The sequence below is a fragment of the Leptonychotes weddellii genome, chromosome 13 (genome assembly GCF_054177405.1).
Source record: "Leptonychotes weddellii isolate Sample4059 chromosome 13, ASM5417740v2, whole genome shotgun sequence".
Lineage (NCBI taxonomy): Eukaryota > Metazoa > Chordata > Mammalia > Carnivora > Phocidae > Leptonychotes > Leptonychotes weddellii.
Window position 1 is genome coordinate 60,592,086 of NC_138381.1, and position 24,355 is coordinate 60,616,440.

Genomic DNA, 24,355 nt, shown 5'->3' on the forward strand with positions numbered 1-24,355 from the left:
AAAGGAAGGATCAGATGGGTACTGGATGTGGTCAGCATGGACGATGATGTGTTGAAGGTATCGGTTCCTGGAGAGAAATCTGATGGTGGCACAAAGAGTACAGCAGTCCTTGTGTAGCTGAGATGAACCTGGTGCATGGGCAGCAGGGTTACTTACCACGTGCAGCAGGTCAGGAGTTAACTTGGGGCTGACGATCTGTGGTGAATGTGCCCTAGAAGGGTGGTGGGGAAGCCTTGTACGGTGGGTAAGTGTGGTCAGGCTGGTTGTGAGGAACAATGAAGGCTGATGGAAGAGCAGAGGGAATGAGGACTGTGGACCTCATCTCAGGGTCCTGCGAGGGAGGGAGGTCTTGAGGAGAGCCCTCCAAAGGCAGTTTCAGTCATGTCCAGAGGGTGAATTTGCTCCCTTTTCAGGTGAGTTTTTGAATCCCTGGGATTCAGAATCTCCCTGGGAGAATAACCCATTTCTGCTTTCCTTTCAGGGGCTCAATGCGCATTGGGAAGGATTTTATACTCTTCACCAAGAAGGAAGACACCATGACCTGCCTCTTTTTGTCTCGGACCTTTCATGAGGAGGAAGGCATTGATGAAGTAGGTCCTGTCCTTGTGGCCTAAGTCATTATTTCACATTTCCTGGGTCTGCTTAGGTTATTTGCGATGCTGGGCTCATTGGGGTTGCAGGATTGCGGCCATGCCTCCTTATGGGATTAGCTGGTTGGATGAACTGGTTGAGGGGTTAGGCAGACCTCTTAGTGTGAGAGGAAGTAAAAATCTCAAAGTTTTAGAGAACAGTTGGCCTGTTTCTGAGAATGAGGCCATCAAAATGGCAGGAACCAAGAGTTGGATTTGCAGCTTCTCTAGACCTGCAGCCTAAATTTAGTCTGGTGGAGTGTTAGTATGAAGAGTTTTATCAAGGGGAGTGTTTTGGCTTCTTTACTGTGGGTGGAGATCCCAACCTGCAGTAGTAATAGGAACTAATAATAGGAGCAGCACTGTCTTTCCCATATGATGGTGATTTTGTGGAATGTGCTATGAATGTATTTTCCTTTTGAAGAAATATGTTGCTTTAATCGTTTATATCAGAAGGAACAAGTAAGATACTTGTGGGGCCTGGGCAGGTAGTGAAGCAGGTGAGTATATGGAAAACATCATTGTAAGTTCTTTGCTAAATGACAGATGACACTTAGCCCCAGCTCATCATTGCTATGCTGGAAAGAAGTCATAATGAATTTGGAATATTCTCATTTTAAAACATTTCAGTAATTAGATAACTATGTAAGCTAAACACATGCTCAGTTGATTCTCTTTGTGGCCTGGTGGCTCAGACATCTACGGAGTTGGTCTGGTGAGGTCTGTGCTTCCTCACCAGAGAGGGTATCAGAGACAGTTTTAGTTTGCCCAGCCTCAGACTGGACCTTCCTCCTTTCATGTGTGGGAGGTGGTGGCGAGAGCTGTAGAGAGGGGGCTGAGAGGGTGTGCAGAGAGAAATCCCCAGATAGGTGAATTTAGTCAGGGTTTCAATCTGATTAATCTCTCTTGGTTAGCTGTGATTAGATTTGTGCTGGCCCTATTTAGATAATGAGCTTAAATCATAGCAAATTAGTTCATGGTGGAAATGAAAGGCAGTCTTTTTCCACCACCTTTACTTGGCAAGCCAGTGGATTTGTTTGCCTTTTTGGTGCACTGTGTCAATTTATCTATCATACATGCAGTGAGAGAAGTGCTACAGCTGGAAAGAACGCTCCTGGGAGAAGGTAGGGCAGGAGAACTTTTGCCCAGGCTGTGGTTTTCAGGAATGTTTCCTGATGGACTGTGGGTAGTGGGAGGAGGGTGGTCAAGTCCATGGAAATAGTCTGTTCAAGGCCCTGAGGGCTGGTGAGGGCTGTGGGAAGGGACTTGGCAGAGGGGCTACCTGAAGAAAGGTGGTGGCCTCTGGAGAGCAGGGAGGGCTAGGTCAGGCTTGACCTCAGGGCCTTGGTGAATACAGGACTTTACTAACACCAGCCTTCAAAGGGAACTTAAGCAAGGGTGTGGCAGTATCAGATTCCCTTTTAAGATGATCAGTTTGGTGGGGCCCCTGGGTGGCTCAGTCAGTTAAGGATCTGACTCTTGATTTCACCTCAGGTCGTGATCTCAGGGCGTGAGATGGAGCTCCGCATTGGGCTATGCCCAGTGCTGAGCCTGCTTTAGATTCTCTCTCTCCCCCTTTCCCCCTTCCTGCCTGCTCGCACTCTTTCTCTCTTTAAAAAAAAAAAAAAATCATTTTGTTATTGTGTGGTGATTGGATTGAAAAGACAGGTGTTGGAGTAAACTAGTTGAAATTCCCTAGCTGTGTGTAGCCTGGTAGGACCACAGCAGGGAGGTCCTTTAACATGTGGGACCCACAAATCTGGTGTTTGATCAGTGGAGAGGGGAAAAGGGAGGAGGGTCATGAATGATGTAGGTTCTGGTGTGGTAGCTGGGGCATGATGTGGGCTGTTTGGAGCTGGTGAAGAATGAAAGAAAATAGCATCCTCCTCTTGGGTGAAGAGTAAGTTTTCCTGGACATGGAAAGTTAAGTTTGGGTCGTGAGCTTGAGGGGAGGCCTGGGCTCTGGGATCCTTGGTAGCAGATGAGCTCACCTAAAGGAGTGTTCAGAGTGAGAAGAGGACCTGGGATCTCAGGGATGCTCTCCTCCAGGGAGAGGAGAAGGTGGCAGAAGAGACAGGAGTGACCAGATGGGTAGGAGGAAAACCAGGAGTGTGGTGACATTGAAATTAAGGAAGTGTCCTGATGGCCGGGATGGGTGCCAGTGGAAGTGTATGCTGTTTAAAGCAATGCTGTTATCACCTGGGGCTGCTGTGAAGAATGGGGGTTGCAGAGTCAGGTATAGATTCACAGAACACAAATGGAATTCAGTTCCCCGGGTGAAAAAGCTAGGTTGAAATTTTTTCCTTACTTGGTGCTAGAAGGTCACTATTTTGGATTGTACTCCAGTGCAAACTCAGCCAAGATTTCAAAATAAGATCATTTTCTACTGGGTAGGAATGTGTCCAAACCAGCTCTAGGGATGAATACCATTAGGCATAAAGCTTCTTAGAAACCAGTAAAATGTCTCAGAACCCTTAACAGTTTATCACCCCGGCACTTTTTAAAATACAGAATCCCTTTATTCTTAGGGTGGGCCATTTGATTTGAGCTTTTAGGTGCCTGGACTGCTTTGCTTTACAGAGGGAATGAAGCAGTCATCTATCCACAGGGCTCCTGGGCAGCTGGCTGGGAGAGAAGCATATCTAAGCCTCTGGGTGAGGCACTTAAGGGTAGGATTTTAGAAGAAAGAGGAGGATTTTTTTTTCCCCGTTTTATTGAGGTACAATTGAGAAAGGTAGGACTTTTAAAAACATAAGATTAAATTCCATAATATGGAATTGTGTATTAAAATACAGGTACAGTTGAGAGAATAATTACAAAGTGAACACCTAGGTAGTTGCCATAATAGACTGATACCAGAAGCCTCCAGTGTGTCCCCTCACTAATTGTATTCCTTATTGTACCTCTGAAGGAACCACCTTCAGGTAACTTTTGTAATGATTATTTTCTTGTTTCTCTTTATAGTTTTGGCACCTGTGTTGTATATGCGTTCTTGAATAATAGTTTAGTTTGTCTATTTTATGACGTTTATTTAAGTGGGCTCATACCATAGATTTTTTTTTTTTCTATTCTGTCTTTTTCACATAACGTTTTTTGGTTGTTTTTGTTTTAGTTAGGGGGAGGGGCAGAGGGAGAGAAAGAATCTCAAGCAGGATCCATGCCCAGCACAGAGCCCAACATTGGGGCTTGATCTCATGACCCTGAGATCATGACCTGAGCCAAAATCAAGAGTCGGACCCTTAACCGACTGAGCCACCCAGGTGCCCCTCACATAACGTTGTTTTTGAGATCCATGCATGTTGATGCTGATAGCTGTTAGTTTGTTCATCGTCATTACTATACACTATTCCACTGTATAAATACATGATAGTGTAATTTATCCATTCTGTTTTGGATATTTACATTACTCTTACATGTTTGCTGGTACATATGTGCAGAAGACACTCCCAGAACCTGGGAGTGGAATTGCTGAGTTGTATGTTTATATGTATCTTCAGATTCACTAGATAAGTACAAATATCTTTTCAGTAGTAGAGAGAGAAGAATTGATATCAAATTGGGAGAATGGCCAGGGCCATCCCAAGCAGGGAACTGCTCATGCAAAGACCCCCAGGGCATAAATCAGCATATCCCAGAGGACCTTCTGCTGTGAGACTGAGGCTTGGGAAGGGCAGAAGCCACAGAGCCTCTGGTGTCAGGCTGCAAAGCTTGGACCTCACCTCTGGGGCAATGTGGAGCCACTGTGGAGAGGGACAAGATGGATGCACATTTTGGGGGAAGGCTATTCTGGGTCTTCCCTCAAAGTGTCTGCCCGTGCTTTCTCCAAAGGTGATAGTCCCATTGCCCACCTGGAATGCTCGGACCCGGGAACCTGTCACAGACAACGTGGAGAAGTTTGCCATCGAGACAGAACTCATCTACAAGTATTCTCCCTTCCGCAATGAAGAGGAAGTTATGACTCAGTTCATGAAGATTCCTGGAGACAGTGGTAAGTAGACTTGAGCTTACAGGCCCTAGAATCCAGGAGCCATGAGTGGTGTGGGGATGATCAGGTGGTGCCTGGCAGGACAAAAGGAGGATTTGTTTCCCAGGAACACTGGTGATCATCTTCAATCTCAAACTCATGGATAATGGAGAGCCAGAGCTAGACATAATCTCAAATCCAAGAGATATCCAGATGGCAGAGACTTCCCCAGAGGGCACGTGAGTGTGGCTGGGAAGGGAGGGAAGGCTTGGAACTGGTGGTCCATTTTCTCAGGGAGAGAAAGCTCAGGAGGTGACTTTAATAGCGAAGGGGGGGTGAGGCTCATTCCCTGAATTTCCCAGTATTGGAGTTGATGAAGCTGAGCACTCCACGTTTTCTTACCACAAACAGAAGGATGAATAGGACAGCAGCTCCTCAGCTAAGCCAAAAGAAAAGATTAATGGTCCCTTGCCCCGACTCCTTGATTCCTTGCCCCAACTCCTTGATTTGGAAGCCGAGCCTAGAGACAGGATGGGTTTTGCTGGGTCTGTGGTGGGGCCAGTGGTAAGGCGGGGTCCGATGTCTGTGGAGTGCCTGTGCTGGGGATGTGAAGGGTGTGCTCCCCACACTGAGGGAGCAGCCCTTCAGGGTGGTGAGAAAAGCCAACATGTGAGGTGGAGGGTCTGCAGAAAGGCTGTCCTTTCATATCTTTGGTCAAGCTGGTTGTGGGGTGGGTGATAGCACTCCTCTATTCCTGCCACCTCTAGGAAGCCAGAGCGGCGCTCCTTCCGTGCCTATGCTGCCGTGCTTTATATTGATCCCCGGATGCGGATCTTCATCCATGGGCACAAGGTGCAGACCAAGAGGCTTTCCTGCTGCCTATATAAGCCCAGGTAGGGGTCTGCCCACCCTGGTCTGCTGTTCCCTTGAGCTGAGGATGGGGCCGTGGCTGTATTTCTCGGGGGCATTGTTTGAGTGATGCTAGGAGTGATGATAAGAGGCTCTGACAGTGTTGACTGCATTTGGGCCTTTAAGCTACTTGTGATTTACTGCATAGAAACTTCTAAGTCCTGAGGGAGGGACACAGATGGTTGATGAGCTGTGGAGGTTGGCTGGTGAAGCTTGTTGAGTGTGAGTGCCTTCTGTGACATGGAGGGTATCCTGCCTGGCACAGTGAACGGTCTGAGCCTCTCAGCTTCAGGGCCAAGGGGCCTTTAGACACTACACAGGAGAGAGCAAAGGCCCTGGCTGATTGCTGAGATTTGTTTCTGCTGTGGGATTATTGATACACCTGGTGAGTAGTGCGATTGCTTATCAAAGATGGAGCAAGGGGCAAGTGGAGTAAGGAATTGGGTATTTTGCTACAATAAGTTTGTTTTGGGGGCGGCTGTGTGGCTCAGTCCGTTAAGCATCTGCCTTTGGCTCAGGTCATGATCCCGGGGTCCTGGGATCGAGTCCTGCATCGGGCTCCCTGCTCAGTGGGGAGTCTGCTTCTCCCTCTGCCTGCTGCTCCCCCTGCTTGTGCTCTCTCTCTCTAATAAATAAATAAAATCTTTAAAAAAAAAAAAGTTTGTTTTTGACTCATCATGAGTACAGTGCAGCTTGGAAGGGAGCAGGAAGGCAGGGTATTCCTGAGTTGCTCAGGTTGCTGCCCAACCCTGCTGCTGCTTGGGTCTTCAGGTTGCTTTTTCCCCCTGTTAAGGATGTACAAGTACACATCAAGCCGTTTCAAGACTCGTGCAGAGCAGGAGGTGAAGAAAGCTGAGCATGTAGCACGGATTGGTAATGTGCACCCCCCACCCCCACCCCCAGGCAGGAGGGGGGATCAGGTTGGGATTGTCTGGGGGATACTTGTCGTGGCCAAAGCAGGATCCAAAAAAAGCTCTGTCTAGCACCCAGGGGCAGGCTGTTCTCCTGAACCACGGGTCTAGTTCCTTTTGCATACCTGCATGCCAATCCTCTCAGCAGTTTTTCTTCCCAGACTCTAGTTTCTCTTCATCAGCCATTTATAGGGACTTACCTAAAACAGTGTCAACTCCTTGGCTTGCTCAGAGTGAAGAATCTCACACTTTTCTTTGGCCCAAATATTTGTGAAATTGGTTTTCCTGACTCCAGGGCAAACATCTCAAGGTCTCTCATGCTGACAGGGCTTCTTGGCTGCTTGATGGAGAGTGATTGGCTGAGGACTTGGATAACTTCCAGCTCCTGCTGAGGATGTAACTCTGGTTACCTTGGGCAGTTTTTGACCTGTTCTGGTTCATTTATAAAGTTTAAAAAACATGTCTCAAGTATAAATAGTGCCTGTTTTGTTTGGGACCTCCAAACAAAAGGATTTTCCTTTTTGTACTGACTGCATTCCAGGCAGGGAGGTTGGAGGTTGCTCTCCCAGCTCTCCTGTTCCTTGACAGTGTACACACATCTTGCCCAGCGGGTACTACACTGGGATTCAGGAGGGATGATTAAGAGTTTTTGAACCTTTGTATTCCTTATTCATGGTTTCTTCTGGATTTCAGCTGAGGAGAAGGCACGGGAGGCAGAGAGCAAAGCTCGGACCTTAGAAGTTCGCCTAGGTGGAGACCTCACACGGGACTCCAGGGTAAGGCCCCAGATCTGAGCAGCTATTGTCTAGCATTTCTGGCATTAGGATCCCAGAGCTGGCCTGGCTCAGCCCCAGGCTAGTCATGAACTCCTTACCCTAAAGCTGCAAAATGGATATTAAGGTGTTTCCATAATCATTATTGAACACACTGTATGGTAGAATCTTAGCTAATCATTTCAACATCCTAACAACCATATGGAGTGGCCACTGTTAGTATTCTCAGTTTATAGAAAGGGAGATTGAAGTGAAGATGGTCACTTGCCCCAGGTCACACACAGTAGTGAAGGAGTCTGAGCAGTTCTCTACCCCTCTGTCTGACACTATTATTTCATTTGGGGGTGTTTCCTCCTTCATTTCAGCCTGGTCAGGTAAAGCATAGCTTTTGAGTTTGTCCCCATCAAGGCCATTTTCTGTAGAAAAGAAGTAAATCTCAGAGTGTGTTTTTGATTCCATGTGATTTAAAGTGAGAAGTTTCAGATGTTTGTTATAATATTGCCTGCTGTGGTCCAGAGCGCCTCCTCCCCTCACTTGGTGCCAACGTACATTTCCAGGTGATGTTGCGGCAGGTCCAGAACACAGCCATTACCCTGCGCAGAGAAGCTGATGTTAAGAAGCGGATCAAGGAGGCCAAGCAGCGGTGAGTGCCAGGGCTGGGTTTTTTGTTTTTGTTTTTTTTTTAAGATTTATTTGTCAGAGAGAGAATGCGAGTGCACACAAGCAGGGGGAGCGGTAGGCAGGGGGAGAAGCAGGCTCCCCGCTGAGCAAGGAGCCCAATGCAGGACTCGGTCCCAGAACCCTTAACCAACTGAGCCACCCAGACGTGTCCCTGGCTTTTGGTTTTTTAAAATTATGTAGCTTTTATAGTCAAAATTAAAGAGCTTAAGGAATCCCTCCCCACCCTGTGAGGTCGCTATTCTGTCACAAAGATTGCTTTGAGAGCCATTGATGTGACCCCAAATGCTTGTCAAATGCCCACTGCAGATTTTTTCCTGAGCTAGGAAAAGGCAGGGTGGGCCCACTCCCTGGTAGACCTCCCTTCCTGGCAACTCCCGTTCTTTCTTCCTACCCTCTCTCCCTTTCTTCTTCTTTTTTTTTTTTCTCTCTCTTTTCTTCTTTTTTCTCTTTTTCTTTTTTCTCCTTTTCATTTAAAGGATATATAAAATGCTTATTATATAAAACTAGTAAAACATCATTTTTAGAAATATCATTTTAAAACTCCCTTACATTTGTACCATCTGGTAATATCTACTCTTAATATTTTATCCCTGGTTACAAATGTGGAGTAATGCTGTAGATTGAGTTTTGGACCTTTTTCATCTAGAATGGGCACTTGTCCTGACTGATTAGATTATCTCCGTGTCCCACCTTATGTCTGGAGCTTCTTGGGGCTCTGGACATTGAATTCCTGGGTTGCTGCTTCTTGGCCTTCCTGCCACAGGCATACATTTTTGGATTCTTCTGAGTGAGTGTGCTGCTCATCCATCTGCTTTTCAGCTCCATGATTTTGTTACTTATCACATGAGGGTCTCTTCCCTCACATACGTGTTCATTGTTCTAGTGAATTTTTACCTTTTTAAAATTTATTACTGTCACATTAGTGGAGTAGGTATGATCTTGTGTTTAGTCCACCATGTAACTATCTTCACAGAGATTTGCAGCAGCTTCACAGTATTCCATTCATACTTAAATCTTAACGTCCCTGTTTTGTTACCAGAAGCTAGGCAAAGTCACATGCTTTTAATTAGGGATGCTTAGAGTCACTGCACAGTACCATCTCCCTACCAAGTCTGATGGGTTACACGTTGACTGGAAATGCAAAACTTATTCCTTAACATGTCTCAAGTTTAAGCTTAAGCTAACATATCTTCAAGAACATGGTGTTTGTGTATTCATGGGTTGATCTGCTTAAATTTATATTGTGTCTTCTCAGAGCACTTAAAGAACCTAAAGAACTGAATTTTGTTTTTGGGGTCAACATTGAGCACCGGGACCTGGATGGCATGTTCATCTATAACTGTAGCCGCCTGATCAAGATGTATGAAAAAGTGGGCCCACAGCTGGAAGGGGGCATGTGAGTATTGCCCAAGGAGAGCTTTTCAGCCCAAGGCAGTGGGCCAGTGGGGTGACAGAGTTGTGTCTTTTTTCTCCCTGCAGGGCATGCGGTGGGGTTGTTGGGGTTGTTGATGTGCCTTACCTGGTCCTGGAACCTACACACAACAAGCAGGACTTTGCTGATGCTAAGGAGTACCGGCACCTGCTGCGGGCGATGGGGGAGCACCTGGCACAGTATTGGAAGGACATTGCCATTGGTAATTCCCTTTCTGTTCACTTCCAACCATAGAATACCCTTAGTGCCCAAGGATGTAAATTTAGGAAGAGTGAAAGGCTGGCTCCTAATATGTGTGGGTGTTTCCTTTCCAGCCCAGAGGGGAATCATCAAGTTCTGGGATGAGTTTGGCTACCTCTCTGCCAACTGGAACCAGCCCCCATCCAGCGATCTACGTTACAAGCGCCGGAGAGCTATGGAAATCCCAACCACCATCCAGTGTGGTGAGCTGGTGGTCGGAACCTCCTCCTGACTCTCCACCATAATCCATGACCCTCTTCTTTCTGACCCCTTGCTGGCCTCCTGACTTGACTGACATTCATGGACTTTGGGTCCCACTGGGGATGAGTCTGTTTGGTGATGGGCCTGGGAGCTCAGCCTTGGGGCTGTGTCAAGTCCCACCTGTCCCTCCTGAATGAGGCAGAAGGTGTCTAACCTACCAGGCCTCACTTGGTTTGGTACCCCATTGTTAATGGTGTGATTGATGATTGAGCCAGGATCCTGGTGGAGGAGGGAGAGAGGCTGGGAACATTGAAAGTCCATGATATAAAGTGTCTATTCTTGCTGGAATCACTGTCCCTGAGAAGAATTACCATTGTGTAAGGAAGGCAGAGTTGTAGCCATGGAAAGTCGGGGGTATCTTTGCCTTCGGCCTGGTTGAGAGGAACCTGTTTACTAAAGATATTATGGGACATGGCTGATGTTTGTGGGGGTGTTTTCTGTGTCATAGATTTGTGTCTGAAGTGGCGAACCCTCCCCTTCCAGCTGAGTTCTGTGGAAAAAGATTACCCTGACACCTGGGTTTGCTCCATGAACCCTGATCCTGAGCAGGACCGGTGAGCACTTGCTCTAACAAGGAGATTGTGGGTATCTCCTCTCTCCTCACTATATTCTCCCTACCCTTTGGGTAAATAACTTGCTGTGCATCTTGAGGTCAGTGCTGATATTCTCACATCTCTGTCTTGCTGCAAATAGTAAGTGCCCTGGAAATAAGAATAGATGTCTGTCCTGCAGTGAGTATTAATTCTATACATTTGGGAACCCTGAGGTTGTTGCTGTTGTGAGAGACAGCATGGGTTGGCTGAAGAGGAAGGACTGTGTCCTACTTAGGGCCCTGTTTTGCCACAACCTCCCTAACACCCTCTTTTCTACAGATGTGAGGCTTCTGAACAGAAGCAGAAGGTTCCCCTGGGGACATTCAGAAAGGACCTGAAGACACAAGAAGAGAAGCAGAAGCAGCTGACAGAGAAAATTCGCCAGCAGCAGGAAAAGCTAGAAGCCCTGCAGGTGCGTGGGTCATGGGCAGTGGACAGAGCTAGCCTGTGTCAGGTCTGTCTGGGATGGGAACAGGAACCGTCAGTGGCTTCCTGGTTCTTGAGTACATTAATGATGATCATTTTAAAAAATCAGACTATTTTGTTTATGTGTTCCAATGTGGGCAGAAAATAAGTATTCTACCAGAGAGGTAACCACCATTAACTAACATTTCTAATTTTTTATGGCTGCCTATGTACACATATATTTTATAATAAAAATATGGAAATCGTGTTATGACACACACTTTTTATTTTTTATTTTTTTTTTTTAAAGATTTTATTTTTATTTATTTGTTTGAGAGAGAGAGAGAGAGAGAAACAGCATGAGAGGGGATAGGGTCAGAGGGAGAAGCAGGCTCCCCGCTGAGCCGGGAGCCCGATGTGGGACTCGATCCCAGGACTCCGGGATCATGACCTGAGCCGAAGGCAGTCGCTTAACCAACTGAGCCACCCAGGCGCCCGACACACACTTTTTAGTGCATACTTCTCTTGGGATAATTTTCCAGAAGTGAATTTGAAAGAGTAAAAGCATTTGTAAAATTTTATGGCTTTTTAAAACTACTTCCAAGTTATTCTCCAGAAGATATATTGATTTCTGTTTCTTTACAAGCAGTACATTTATTTTAAAGTTTTTTTGCAAATTCGACAGGCAGAGGTACACATCTTATAATTTGAATTTCTTTCATATTTTTGAGTTGGACAATTTTTTTGTCTATTTGTTTCTTTCAGGATAGCTTCTTCTCATGTATTTTTTTCATAATTGATTTGTCAGGTTTTTGAGATGTATTTATGGTACATTTATCATTTTTATTATAAAAAGCTTTTTCTTTTCTGGCTTCTGTGTCTGTGCAGATGTTCACACTACCCTGGATGTCTTAGGCCTGCCTCCCTGTCTACTGAATCCCACTTGTCCCTTCTGACCTTTTCCATCAGGCTTTTCTTACTTTTCTGGCTTCTTTTATAGGAATTTAGTCCATTGACACTTCTTCCTGGTCTCTCAATTGCTAGATGAATCACATAGAATCCTGTAGTTTGCTGATGATATAGTGTCTGTATTTTTTGTCTCCTAGTGAGAATGGGAGTCTTCAAATAGTAGGACTGTGCCTAGGTTTTCTTTTTTATGTGCCCATTGTCCCAGACACATAGTAGGGATCCAAAGAGTTTGCTTGAATGTACCAACATACGCAAACAACCTCATCATCATGTTTGCTGTGCAGAAAACCACACCTATCCGGTCCCAAGCTGACCTGAAGAAATTGCCTTTGGAAGTGACCACCAGACCTTCCACTGAGGTAAAGCCCAGGACGGGGGGAAGGGCTTTTCCTTAGGTGTCTTGTGCTAGGATCAGTGTTCTCATTCTCTCCGGTTCTCTTTTAGGAACCTGCACGTAGACCTCAGCGACCTCGGTCACCTCCTTTACCTGCTGTGATCAAGAATGCCCCCAGCAGACCCCCTTCCCTGCAAGCTCCCAGGCCAGCCAGCCAGCCCCGAAAGGCTCCTGTCATCAGCAGTACCCCAAAGCCTCCTTCCCTGGCAGCTCGGGAGGAGGCCAGTACATCCAGGCTGCTGCAACCACCCGAGGCACCCCGAAAGCCTGCTAGCACACTGGTTAAGACTGCGCCCCGGCCCACCCCTGTGGTGCAGCCACTGGCACCATCTCTGCTACCCAACTCCAAGAGCCCTCGGGAGGTCCCGGCTCCCAGAGCCATCAAGACTCCAGTGGTCAAGAAGCCAGAGCCACCCAGTAAACTCTCCCCAGTGAGATGCTTTTTCTCTTCCAGCCCCGAGTCTACCCTCAGTGGTGTAGGAATGGAATCAGGCTGTGTCAAAGCTGTTTTGGGGGAGCCTCACTGGAGATCATCAAATCTAAAGCTTCCTGTTGCCCCTGAGGAGGAGTCTCAATAGCTGAAGGGACTTGATGTGGTCAGGGCACAGAGCAAGTTGGTTTCCTGTCCAGGGAGCTCTTCACTGCTCCCTTCAAGTTTTGGTCTGCCATATATTTGAGTCCTCTCCACCAGCTTCTGTGGTGTAGGTGTAGGTTGGCAGCCTGGTGACCGCCTTGCTGGGCTGCAACAGTGGTCAGCATGTCTCAGGGAGGTCACAGCTGGCTGGCCAGGCAGGCTAAGGGAGAAGTAAACTGAGAGGCTCCCCCTACGACAGCTTTGAGCAAAGGTCCTTGTGGGCACAGGGATCAGGAGGTTGCTGTATACGGAGTAATGTCGGGAGGCTCAGCCCTGGGGGACCTGAGAAGCACACAAGTGGAACAGCTCCTTTAGGCCAGATGGAACCTTCCTGCACTTCAAGGGCTGACACGGCCCCTCCTCACATTCCCTCTCCTCTTGCTATAGACCACTCCTGGTCGGAAGCGGACTCTTGGGGTCTCTGACGAAGAAGAAGCTGAGGAGGAGGCTGAGAGGAGGAAGGAGAGGTCTAAGCGGGGCAAGTTTGCTGTGAAGGAGGAAAAGAAGGACTTGAATGAGGTAGGTGGTACCAGGTGAGGTTAGAACCTCCTTCCCCAGGGTTGCAGTCTGCACCAGCTCCGTTTATCTTTTGTGATTTGAGCCTTCCAGAAGCCCAGTTCATCTCTATAGGACTCTTAGTCACACAGATGACTTAGAAACATGGCGCCAGGTAGGCTTCTGAGTGAGGCTGGCTTCTGGCTCTCATCACAGGATGGAGGTCACACACATATCAAGGAGGCTCGGAACCCTTTGCTTCCCTGTGTTTGTGACTTTCCTTTGCATACTGTCTTGTTTATAAAGGTGGCAGAAGGGTAGATACTCAAGGTAGTGTTTTGGAGAGCAGCTCTTGGTGAGACACGGAGATGTAAATGGCCACATAAGATAACATGAGGTGACAGCTAATGACCCTGGGTTGCCAGTCATGTAAAAATCTGCTTTTTGGGGGCACTGGGGATGGTTCTAACAGACTCTGTTCTCCTTACAGCTCTCGGACAGTGCTGGGGAAGAGGACCCAGCTGATCTTAAGAGGGCTCAGAAAGGTGAGTTTGGGGAGGTACCTGGCAGCCTGTGGGGGAAAGGGTAGTGGGGCCCCTCAGCCAGCAACTGTTTATCCTGAAGGCTCTTGAAGGCTTTCCTGGCTCTGGGCTCTTGTGCAGCAATGGTTCCAAGTCTAACAGAAGAATTCTGAAGATAGCACACCCTTACGTGTATTTTTAGCACAAATTTCTTGGCTTGCACCTCTGGCAGTCACTCATCCTGCTGCTCTTTGGCACCCTCACAACAGATGGGGAAAGGAGATCAGGGTGGCTGGGCTTCATGTTCCTGGCAAAGTACAGGCAAGCATCTAGGGGTTCTTGTCTCTGCAGATCCTGGGACCGCCTCTCTCAAGGTGGCCCTGGCTGAGTGGGGAACTTTGTTAGTGTTCTGACTCCCGTTCCATCCTCATTCTTTCAGATAAAGGGTTGCATGTGGAGGTGCGTGTGAACAGGGAGTGGTACACAGGCCGCGTCACAGCTGTGGAGGTGGGCAAACATGTGGTGCGGTGGAAGGTGAAGTTTGACTACGTGCCCACAGACACCACTCCGAGAGACCGCTGGTAATGCCCCTTTCCAGAAGCTGACAGAGTTGGCCAGGCCAGGGGGAGGTCTATCCCTGGCCTCCCAGAAGGTGGCCCATCCTGGGCGCCTGGGGCACACATGAAACAAGTGCTTGTGTGCCTCCTAGGGTGGAGAAAGGCAGTGAGGATGTGCGGCTGATGAAGCCCCCTTCTCCGGAGTACCAGAGCCCCGACACGCAGCAGGAGGGTGGGGAGGAGGAGGAGGAGGAGGAGGAGGTGGTGGTGGCCCAGCAGGCTGTAGCCACGGCAGAGCCCTCTACTTCTGACTGCATCCGCATAGAGCCTGACACCACTGCCCCGAGCACCAACCACGAGACCATTGACCTGCTTGTCCAGATCCTCCGGTAATGTGTCTTCCCAGTCTGGGGCTAGCTGTGGCTCTCCACACTTGTTCTTGCTATTCTGAATTTCCGCTCCCACCTTCTTCTTTCTTTAGGAATTGTTTACGGTACTTTCTGCCTCCAAGTTTCCCCATCTCCAAGAAGGAACTTAGTGCTATGAATTCAGATGAGCTAATATCATTTCCTCTGGTGAGTTTGGCCTAACCTTTATTTTTATTCTGCATGACCTGTCAGCTTCATGCTTTTTGTGATTGCCAGCCCTTGTTGTGTTCCCCCCCCCCCGCCCCGTCCCCCCGTAGCTGGATATGACTGTGATGTGCAGAAGCCAACCACAACCACAACCATAAGATGCTGGGGCTGAGTCCTCACTTCAGGACAGCAGGCCTGGTTTGACATTTTAGAATGAGTATATCCTTTTTCCTCTACCCCAGCAGAGGGAGTAAACTTGTTCCAGGCAACAGTGAAGAACTTAGGCTCAAAGTACCTAAAACTTGACTCTTAGAGCGAGGTGGAGATGTCTTGAAAGTAAGCACTGGGTGTTATTATGCTGATGTGGCACAGGCCCGTGCTGGACCTCTTAACAAGCAGCAGAAGAGAGTCCTGCCTCCAAGTGGCGTAGGATTCAATAGAGACTGAATTTTTACCAGTAGTTGGACATGAGACTGAGAGCAGTAAGTGCTGTGGAAGCAGGTGGTTGGGCTGTGGCAGCCTTGGGAGGGGAGAGAGCAGGAGTCTGAAGTGTCTGTATAAGTGACAGGGAAGCTTTGAGGTAGGGGGACTTCGTGAGCAAGGGGTCAGAGGGATGAAAGTTCCCAAGTCAAGGCAGCAGGCTGTGTGGTGAGCATTGAGGGAAGAAGAGGGCCTGAGAGCCAGGATATGGTGCGTCTTGAATGTCTGGTCTTAGGCATAGTGGTTTAAACCTTGAATAAAATGAAGGGCCAGCAAAAGTTTTGAGCTGGGGGAACTGTCAGTTTGAACCTGGTCTACAAACTTTCTGTAGAGGGCCAGTTAGCAAATATTTTCAGCTTTGTGGGTTGTATAGTCTCTGTGGTAACTACTGAACTCCACTATTACAGCGTGAAAGCTGCCGTAGACAGCTTGTAAGGGAATGGATATGGCTGTGCTCCAATAAAGCTCTATTTACAAAAACAGGTGGCAGGCTGATTTGGCCTGGGGCTCTAGTGTGCTGACCCCGCCCTAAGAGGATACCTCTTGTGGCAGTATGTTTGGGTGGGATGCGTGGATGGGAGATGCAGGGGCAAGGGGGCGGGTCCAGTTGTGACAGCTCAGAGGTGAGGGAACAGGAACTTGAGCCAGAGTGGAGGGGGTGGACTGGTGGGTGAAAGGGCCATGTCAGAGGTTGTTGACTGGAGGCAAGTGATGGGGGAGGAGGCAGAGGCCACGTGCTTCTCTATGTCTCAGGCCTTTGGGAAGTGATGACAAAGCTGTTAACTGGAAGAGAAAACAGAGGGTGAGGGTAAGAGAGGTGATGAATTGTGATATGTGTTGGGCTGGAAGCACCAGCACCTACATTTCTGGTGATGTCCAATGGGCAGGTGGAGACTGGGGACTGGGCACTTGGGAGGGGTAGGAAGGCCGGGGCTGCATATGGGATCTGGGAGTTGTCTTTCATTGAGTGGGATAGATATTTTTATGGTTGGAATAGCTTAAGTTTTCTAGGGAGGAGTTTCTAGAGAACAGAACTAGAAATCGAAATTGCAGGGCTAGTATGTTCAAGACGTTGGGCCCTCGTATGGCAGCTGTGTGCTTGATGGTTTGCCAAAGAGGAAAAGATGGGGTTTTAAGTCTCCATTCTACTTAAAAAAAAAAAAGTTAGGAGTTGAAGAAACTGAGGCTCAGAGAGATGAAGAGTCTTTTGTGATAGAACCCAGATTTGAACCCAGGTACTTCTTCTTTAGGACAAGGGTCTTGCCCTTCTTCCAGTACTGCCTTGCTTCCCCATGAGATGAGAGGGTAGGTGTTGGCAAAGGAAGCTAGGGGATGGCAGAGCTCGTGATAGTGTCCCCAGAAAGCTCCATGCCTCAACTCTTGCGCTTGTTGAGGTTGCAGGTGCTCTCTGCAGATCCCAGGAACAAACCACTGATAGGATGGCTAGGGTGGCCTGGCATCCTCTTGTCAGTCAGATTTGTTGATTTTGGCTTAAAGTTGTCAGACTCAGAGTGAAGCCTGAGTGGGATCTTTGCTGCTCAGACCAGAAACACAGCCAAGATCATCTGAGCCTAAAAGTCTGTTAGCTTATGCTTATAAAAGGTATATCACCAATGCATCAACTTTTAATTTTTATTTATATTTTTTTAGTGTTCCATGATTCATTGTTTGTGTATAACACCCAGGGCTCCATGTAGAACGTGCCCTCTTTAATACCCATCACCAGGCTAACCCATCCTCCCACTCCCCTCCCCGCTAGAACCCTCAGTTTGTTTTTCAGAGTCCATCTCAATGCATCAACTTTATAGTCTGCTGACTGTAATGTCTAAAATAACTTAAACTAATTTTTTTAATGTCAGGGACACAACAGAGTCTAATGTTCGTTATGCTCTTGTCAGTCTGTAAAATATCATCCTTTTTGCCACCATACTGGACTAGGAGTTCCATAAAGTTCTCAGGAGTCCTGCAAATACTAGATTTAAATATGTATTTTTAAAAAGTAATATAACCATGTAAATCTATAATAAAGAGTTAAAAAACTAACATCATAGGCTCAAGACATCGTATACTGAATTTTAATATTTTGGAGTCTGCTCACTTATTTTGTGCTGCCAACATAATTTTTTACATAAAACTTCAAATTTCTTTTGCCATCTTGGTTTAATAGGATACTCTACATTGTAAGGTAAATGACATAGTTAAGTACTTTCCAGTCACACTTTTTAAAAACAGCAGTCAGGAGCCAGTAACGCTTTTTAAAATCATTCAGGAGCCCCTCAATGCCAGTAGCTCATACATCTTTATAGAAGCATATAAACACATGAGTTGATAAGACTACAGTGGTCAGCCAGAACCACTCATTTTCATCAAAATGGCCTTATTCTCATTGGTGACTTAAGAGTAAATGATGTTATAAATTTGAGCTTTGAAAATAGATACTGCTCAAATTTTTTTACAATTAGATTCCATGTAACATTTCTTTTGAAGCAAGTGTTCTGCTACCTTTTAAAAGTTTGAAAAGCCTCATGTCTAGGGAAACTGCTAGTTTACCATCACTATACCCCACATTTTGGAAGTTTCAGGTACTCAGGAAAGATAGTAAAAGCTCTAATGTTGCTTATAGAAGTATACTACACAAATCTGAAGGTATTTGCTGCTGGTGGGTGCTTGATAAATATTTCTGGAAGAGAACTTTTGGTTCTTACATTGTGGGGCGTGACTTGCAATGGGCTGCCAAGAGGACTGTGGTGAAGTTAGAAAGGTGTGATTGAGCTGGGAGAGGGACTCGTCCTTTTTGTGCCAACTGGAATGGCATCCCTCACTAATAGCTTGCTGTCTGCCAAGGGCTGAGGGCTTCACATTGGGTGATCCTATCTCCCTCTCATGGCAGCCCCATGAGATGGGCATCAGGTTTTTCCACTCTGGAGCTAGAGAGCCTGCTTGTCCCTTGTGTGTGACAATCCCTTCACACTGAGCATCCTTGTGCTGAGCCAGGGTGGGGATACTAGTGCTAATCTAGAGGGACCCTTGGGGCCCCTGTAAGTTCATGCAATCATCCTGTGGGTTCCCTCCCTACAGAAAGAGTACTTCAAACAGTATGAAGTGGGACTCCAGAATCTGTGCCATTCCTACCAGAGCCGTGCTGACTCACGGGCCAAGGCCTCCGAGGAGAGCCTGCGCACTTCTGAGAGAAAGCTCCGAGAGACAGAGGAGAAGCTGCAGAAGCTGAGGACCAACATCGTGGCGCTCCTGCAAAAGGTGCAGGAGGTGAGCCAGGCAGCCCTCTCATTGCAGCTGGACCACCTGGTGTCTCAGGGAGGGGGGCCTGGGCACCTCCTGCTCCCTTCTCCCCACTCACAGGAATCTGTGGTTCCAACCCTGGCTGCACAGCATCCTGACCAGGAGGGCTGGAGGTGGTGCGGCTGCCTGGGCCTCATCCCAGCCAGACCCACGGTATCAGATTTTTGCCCTTGTTTAGATCTTATTTACAACCTAGTTTGAGAATCCTCCAAGCCATAAAACAGAAAGAAGTTCTTGCTTTTCCAGATGACGCCCAGATTGGGATTGGGTTGCCCAGAAGTGGGGAGTGCCTCTGTAGGGTCTTAGTCCTTCACCCAGGCAGTGAAAACTGTGGACTTGCTCTGTGTCTGTCCTGTGGATACCGGGTGAACCAGATAGGCAAGCTAAGATCCCTACCCTCATGGCCCAACAGTCTGGTGCACAGAATTACTGATGGGGGGAAGTGCTATGAAGTAAATACAAGAGAAGGAAACATGGAGGCCACTTTACTAGGATGTTCTAAGAAGGGGTATTTGAGCTGAGAGTAGAATCAGTCCTACAAGATTGGATGTGAGTGCTTTGGGCAGAGAGAAGAGTAGGACCTGAGGTCAAAGGCAGGGACTTGTGGGTGATAGAAGAGGCAGGCCTATGTGAGGTGGGCCGTCCCTGGAGGGGTTTGGCACAGTCCTTTTTGCAACCTAAGATACTTACGTGGTTGGTTGTAGGAAGTCCTGGAGTTGGGTGGAAGTTAGAAGCTAGGGCTTGGGTGAGGAGGTTCCCACACTTATCTGGGTGAGAGATTTGGTGGCCTGAATCTTGGATGGTGACTGTGAGAAAGACAGATTTGTAATATTTGGGGGGAAGGAAGGAAACGGGTGATTCTAATGGTTTGTCTTGAGCCCCTGGGTGAGGGAAGGTGGTAGCCTGTACTGAGATGGGCACAACCCGGGGTGGGGTGATGGAGTTGGGCTGTTTTGAATACTGAGTCTGAGAAGTCTGCAACACATCTAAGGCACCAGGAACCTGGGGTAAAGGCAGGGCAGGAGCAAGAAATCTGGGCGTCATCTGTGCACAGAGGATGGGGAGGGGGAGAATGATCAAGATGGGACAGGCCTGACAGCAAGGGCGGAGGAGGGGGTTGGGGATTCTGGGCTCAGGCTCCTTTGCCTGTGAGAAGGATGGGGAGGTGGCCCCCCTCCGCCCACCGCCTTCTGGCCCCTAGCTGATTGCTCCCTTCTATTCCAGGACATAGACATCAACACAGATGATGAGCTGGATGCCTACATCGAGGACCTGATCACCAAGGGGGACTAAGGGGCTCAGAGACAAAGATCAGCTCCTCTGCCCTTCAAGGCAGAGTTCTCGGGGTGGGGGGAGTGTTTTGTTCATGGGTTGGTGGAATTACCTTGATTTGATTCACATGAGACATTTGTGCTTTTGAGGGAAAAATACTCTGATTCTTTGAATCTTCCTCCCTAAGTTTATAAATATTTATTTTTTAAAAGAAAAAAGATGCTGCGCCTGCTATGAGACCATACATTTTTCTTTTGGTGACTCTTGGGCAAAGGACAGAGAACCAGGATGCCAAGCTCCTTCTCTTGGCTCCTGGCTCCTCAAGATATGGTAAACCCAGTGTCATCCATAAGTCAGAGAGGCTTCAGGGGCAGGGCTTAGCTCTTCTAGAGGATGAACAGTGTTGATAAGGGAAAGAGCCCTCCAGAGTTGTGCTTCTCCTAGGGGCTCTGATCTGGGGGACCCCTGGGGGCAGTGGATCAGGATAGAGGCTCAGTGCTGAGCAGCTCCCTTCTCAGGTCAGGGACATGAATGCTGGCCCAAGCAGGTGTCAGTCATGCTGTGGCATTGTCCAAACAGCTTGGGGAAGAAAGATCCTCCCATTCAATTCCCCCATCCACCGTTCAAGTTCTCCCTGTGGCAGTGATTTCCTCAGTTAACTATGGATAGTGAGGTTTCCCACCTCAAAAACTTGAGTCCAGATTGAGTAGTAGATCTGACTCTAGTGGAGTACACACTGAATGAATGTTTGAATTCCAAAGGATTCTTTTTGAGAAAGCTCCTTATGACAGAGCCCCTGGTGCTGATCTGGTGGTGACCTCTGCCTGTGGGTTTGGCAGGGTCTGGAGGGAGCACACTGCCTCAGATGGTGCTGGCTGATCTGGAGAGCCTGCTGCTGCTGTTTTTACTGTTTCCCCTCTGCCTGGCCTCACCGGTCCCTGCTCTAGGCCAGATAGGAGAGGGGGTCACTGAGCCACAGGGACTCCAGAGGCAGCTTTGTAGGAAGCACACCATGCCTTCCCTCCCATCTAATCACAGCCTCACGCAGCTGTGTCCTTCAAGTGACTTCTCAGGGTCAAAGACAAAGGCAAGAGTTGCTGTTTCTCTTTAGTGGTCATTGGAAAAATTCTGGTTTGATTTCCCCCAACTCTCTCCTCTATAGTTGGGGACTTTGGGTTTTCTAGAGGCACAAGAACTATGGCCTGGTACCACTGGTCTGTGATTCAAACCTTTCTGGGTGTGTTTCTGGCATCTACCCACTCCAGGTCAACAGTGGCCCACATGCCACTCTGTGGCCTCTGCAGAAGACTGGGAGGCACTGGTGAGGGAAGTCTTTACCCACTTCTGCACGTGTCCAGAAGCACCTGCAATTTGTGGGTTTGGGGCTTCCCCAAACCACATCCCTGTGGCAGGGTTATTTGGGGAAATACCACTCAGAACCTGGTCTCTTCCTCTGGAAGATTCTCTGAGCCTAGGGGTTTCTTGAGCTGGTGATTCCTCTCCTGTCCACCTCGCTCTCTTCATCCCAGGCAGCATGTGGTTCATTTTTGTCTCCAAACCTACTGTTTTAATCTAAAGGAAGTTGGTTCTGCATTTTTACCAGAGGGTAATACCCAAGTTTTTTATTTACATACCTGTAATCAAAATGCAATACTATAAAACTTTTACTGGTGAGACTCCTGAATTCAGTCTGTTTTCTTCTGTTAGTAAAATCTAACACTTCCTACTTCATTCTTTCTACCACTATGGTTTTAAACTGTCTTCAGATTATTCCTCATCACCATCTTTTTCTATATTCACCTTCCTTAACACGCACAGAAACAGAAATGCTGAACTTCTTAAAACATTTTAGCTTGAACTCCATGTGCCCACTTTGCTGTTTAAATCCAATCACAGCTGTACTGAATGTAGCGTTTTGCCCAGACGGAGCTCCTGCCATTCTGGGTGGGAAGATAAAGTGCAGGATTCCTCCCCTTTCCATGTGATGGGAACTGCTTGGAACTTTCTGAAGACTTGGGAGGAGGGAGTGGTCTGGCTGGTTTGTGGCCTGAGGGTCCATATAGCATAATGGCTGCAAAAAGGTGAATGAGTACAGCATTGCTTGTTTGTTTGTTTTAAAGATTTTATTTATTTATTTGAGAGAGAGAATGAGATAGAGCATGAGAGGGGGAGGGGCAGAGGGAGAAGCTGAGCAGGGAGCAGGATGCGGGACTTGATCCCGGGACTGCGGGATTATGACCTGAGCCGAAGGCAGTCGCTTAACCAACTGAGCCACCCAGGCGCCCTGGCGTTGCTTGTTTTTAAGGAATGAGAGCAATGGGGACTTTCTTTAGTTTTTAAGTGACACATGCATAACAGTAAAAATTCAAACAGTACAAAAGGCTGGAAAGCCTGAAAAGCAAGACTCCCTTTCACCCTTGATCCCTGTTTTTCCTTGAAAAGAATATCCATGCTAAGCACACATCTGTTCTGTTTCTGCCTGTTTCCCACTCAGTGTATCTTGGAACCTGTTTCAGAATAGCCCATATGGGTCTACTTTTTTCTTCTGCACAACCTCATAGCATTTCATTGTCTTGGATGTACTGATGTTTAAGAGTCTCCTACTTAACAAACATTTGGGTTAACATTTATGAAAAAATGCTATGATGAGTGTGTGTATTTTTTTTTTTTTTAAGATTTTATTTATTCATTTGACACACAGAGATACAGAGAGGGAGAGAGAGAGCATGAGCAGGGAGAGAGGCAGAGGGAGAGGGAGAAGCAGGCTCCCCGCTGAGCCAGGAGCCCGATGTGAGGCTCGATCCCAGGACCCTGGGATCATGACCTGAGCCGAAGGCAGACGCTTAACCATCTGAGCCACCCAGGCGCCCCGAGTGTGTGTATTATTAACTCAGATCTATATGTATGTATGGGAAATTCCAAAGAGAAATGGCTGTGTCAAATGGTAGATAATAATATTAAAAATACTAAGATACAGTCCAGAAAAGACCTCCAACTTTAACTCCTACCAGCAGTGTATTCTGCCCCCGCCCCCACCACACTTGTCAGTATGCAGTCTCTTCTATCCTGTGTACTAATCTGAAAGGAGAAAAGTGATATATTTTTGAGTTGGTTTGAACTACGATTGAGCACCTTCATTGGCCAGTCGTGTCTCTGATGCAGTCTGTAGTTCTGAATCTGGATTAGGGACTTCTGTACAAAAGTTTACAAAAATAGAAGATGATAACCAAGGGGTGAAGTCCTCAGGAAAATGTTCACCTTGTACGACCCTTTCAGGCCCCAAGTGTCCCATGGACAAAGGTTTAATGTGTTTGTTTACTCAAGGAAGGCATGGGTTAATAGTTGAGAAAAACTTTTCTGGTTCCTCCTTTATCTGAGTGACACTACTTTTTGGCTGCTCTTATTGGGTCCAGTTCCCCATGTCTACATAACTGCCTTTCAGACCTGTGGTTCAAGCAGTGGTAGCCAAGAGTTCTTAGCTCTAAGGACCAGTAAGTGATAAAGCTCAAATTTCTTTGCCATTTACGTAGAATACAGGGCTTGACTGGAGTGGGCAGTGTTTCCTGGTTACTTGTCCCTGTCGGAAGATTGTTCTAGCTGGGCCAGGCTATAAGGGACCTATGGTCACTAAGGTGCTTGAAACATCCTCAGAATTCCACTAGAGGGTCTGGCCTTTGTTGGAGATGGCACCTCTGAGGCTTCCTTTTGAATGACCTCATTGCTTTTGGTTCCCTGAACAGGTAAATGGCCAGCTTGGCCAAGGGAGGCAGAGCTCCATGGGAACATGCTTTCTCTGCTGCCCTGTTTGAGGCCTCAGACCGTTCTGTTCTCAGCACTAATGGGGTCACCCTTCATAGTGAGCAAGACAAAGACTGGACAGAGGAAGGCCCTGGCAAGGAACATCTCACTCTGCAATGAGCCAAAATACTGACCAGTATCTCCCCCCACCCCGCGGTCTTCTAACTAGGGCTCCTGGTGGGTCCTGTAGAATTTTCCTTCTAGCTCACAAGGCCTCAGACAAATCATTGCCCATCCTGGCTTATTTAAGCTATGAGGCTAGTTCTCCACCTTAAATTTACTCAGAGGCCCATATAGATAGCCACTAATCTAGGGCTGGTCTGAAGCTGGAATGGAGGTCCAAAGCCCTTGTGGCCCTGACCCTGAATTTTTGTGTCCAAGATTCACTGGTCCCTGCGAGCTACCTGTAGGCATTTCACTGCTTACTCAGTGGCCCTCCGGGGGTGTTACCCCATAGCCATCCTCATGGCTGCCTAACCATTTGGCCTGTTTCAAAAGTATCCCTTAAGGGTAGGGAGGGGCGGGGCTTCCATCCAGCCTCCTTCGGGGCTGCCCTGGCCTA

At 47.6% G+C, this 24,355-nt stretch overlaps 1 protein-coding gene across 5 annotated transcripts in view; it reads left to right on the forward strand.

The window, feature by feature from the left end:
• The window catches only part of MORC2 (MORC family CW-type zinc finger 2), a 42,500-nt gene extending 19,292 nt beyond the window's left edge, over window positions 1-23,208 (forward strand). Inside the window, exons 6-27 of one of the 5 annotated variants that reach the window (XM_081801793.1) lie at window positions 482-590; window positions 4,458-4,617; window positions 4,721-4,832; window positions 5,361-5,486; window positions 6,296-6,375; window positions 7,107-7,189; window positions 7,744-7,829; window positions 9,123-9,263; window positions 9,347-9,501; window positions 9,614-9,742; window positions 10,249-10,354; window positions 10,673-10,805; window positions 12,052-12,126; window positions 12,212-12,592; window positions 13,183-13,314; window positions 13,781-13,835; window positions 14,251-14,392; window positions 14,521-14,757; window positions 14,850-14,943; window positions 18,502-18,690; window positions 18,784-18,876; window positions 19,948-23,208. In XM_081801793.1, coding sequence (XP_081657919.1) covers window positions 482-590; window positions 4,458-4,617; window positions 4,721-4,832; window positions 5,361-5,486; window positions 6,296-6,375; window positions 7,107-7,189; window positions 7,744-7,829; window positions 9,123-9,263; window positions 9,347-9,501; window positions 9,614-9,742; window positions 10,249-10,354; window positions 10,673-10,805; window positions 12,052-12,126; window positions 12,212-12,592; window positions 13,183-13,314; window positions 13,781-13,835; window positions 14,251-14,392; window positions 14,521-14,757; window positions 14,850-14,943; window positions 18,502-18,690; window positions 18,784-18,876; window positions 19,948-20,016 — 2,887 coding nt within the window. In that variant the 3' untranslated portion in view covers window positions 20,017-23,208. The remainder of the gene's footprint in view (window positions 1-481; window positions 591-4,457; window positions 4,618-4,720; window positions 4,833-5,360; window positions 5,487-6,295; window positions 6,376-7,106; window positions 7,190-7,743; window positions 7,830-9,122; window positions 9,264-9,346; window positions 9,502-9,613; window positions 9,743-10,248; window positions 10,355-10,672; window positions 10,806-12,051; window positions 12,127-12,211; window positions 12,593-13,182; window positions 13,315-13,780; window positions 13,836-14,250; window positions 14,393-14,520; window positions 14,758-14,849; window positions 14,944-18,501; window positions 18,691-18,783; window positions 18,877-19,947) is intronic. The other 4 variants (XM_081801795.1, XM_081801796.1, XM_081801798.1 and 1 more) reach the window with 4 other exon arrangements.
• Window positions 23,209-24,355: the final 1,147 nt, after the last annotated feature.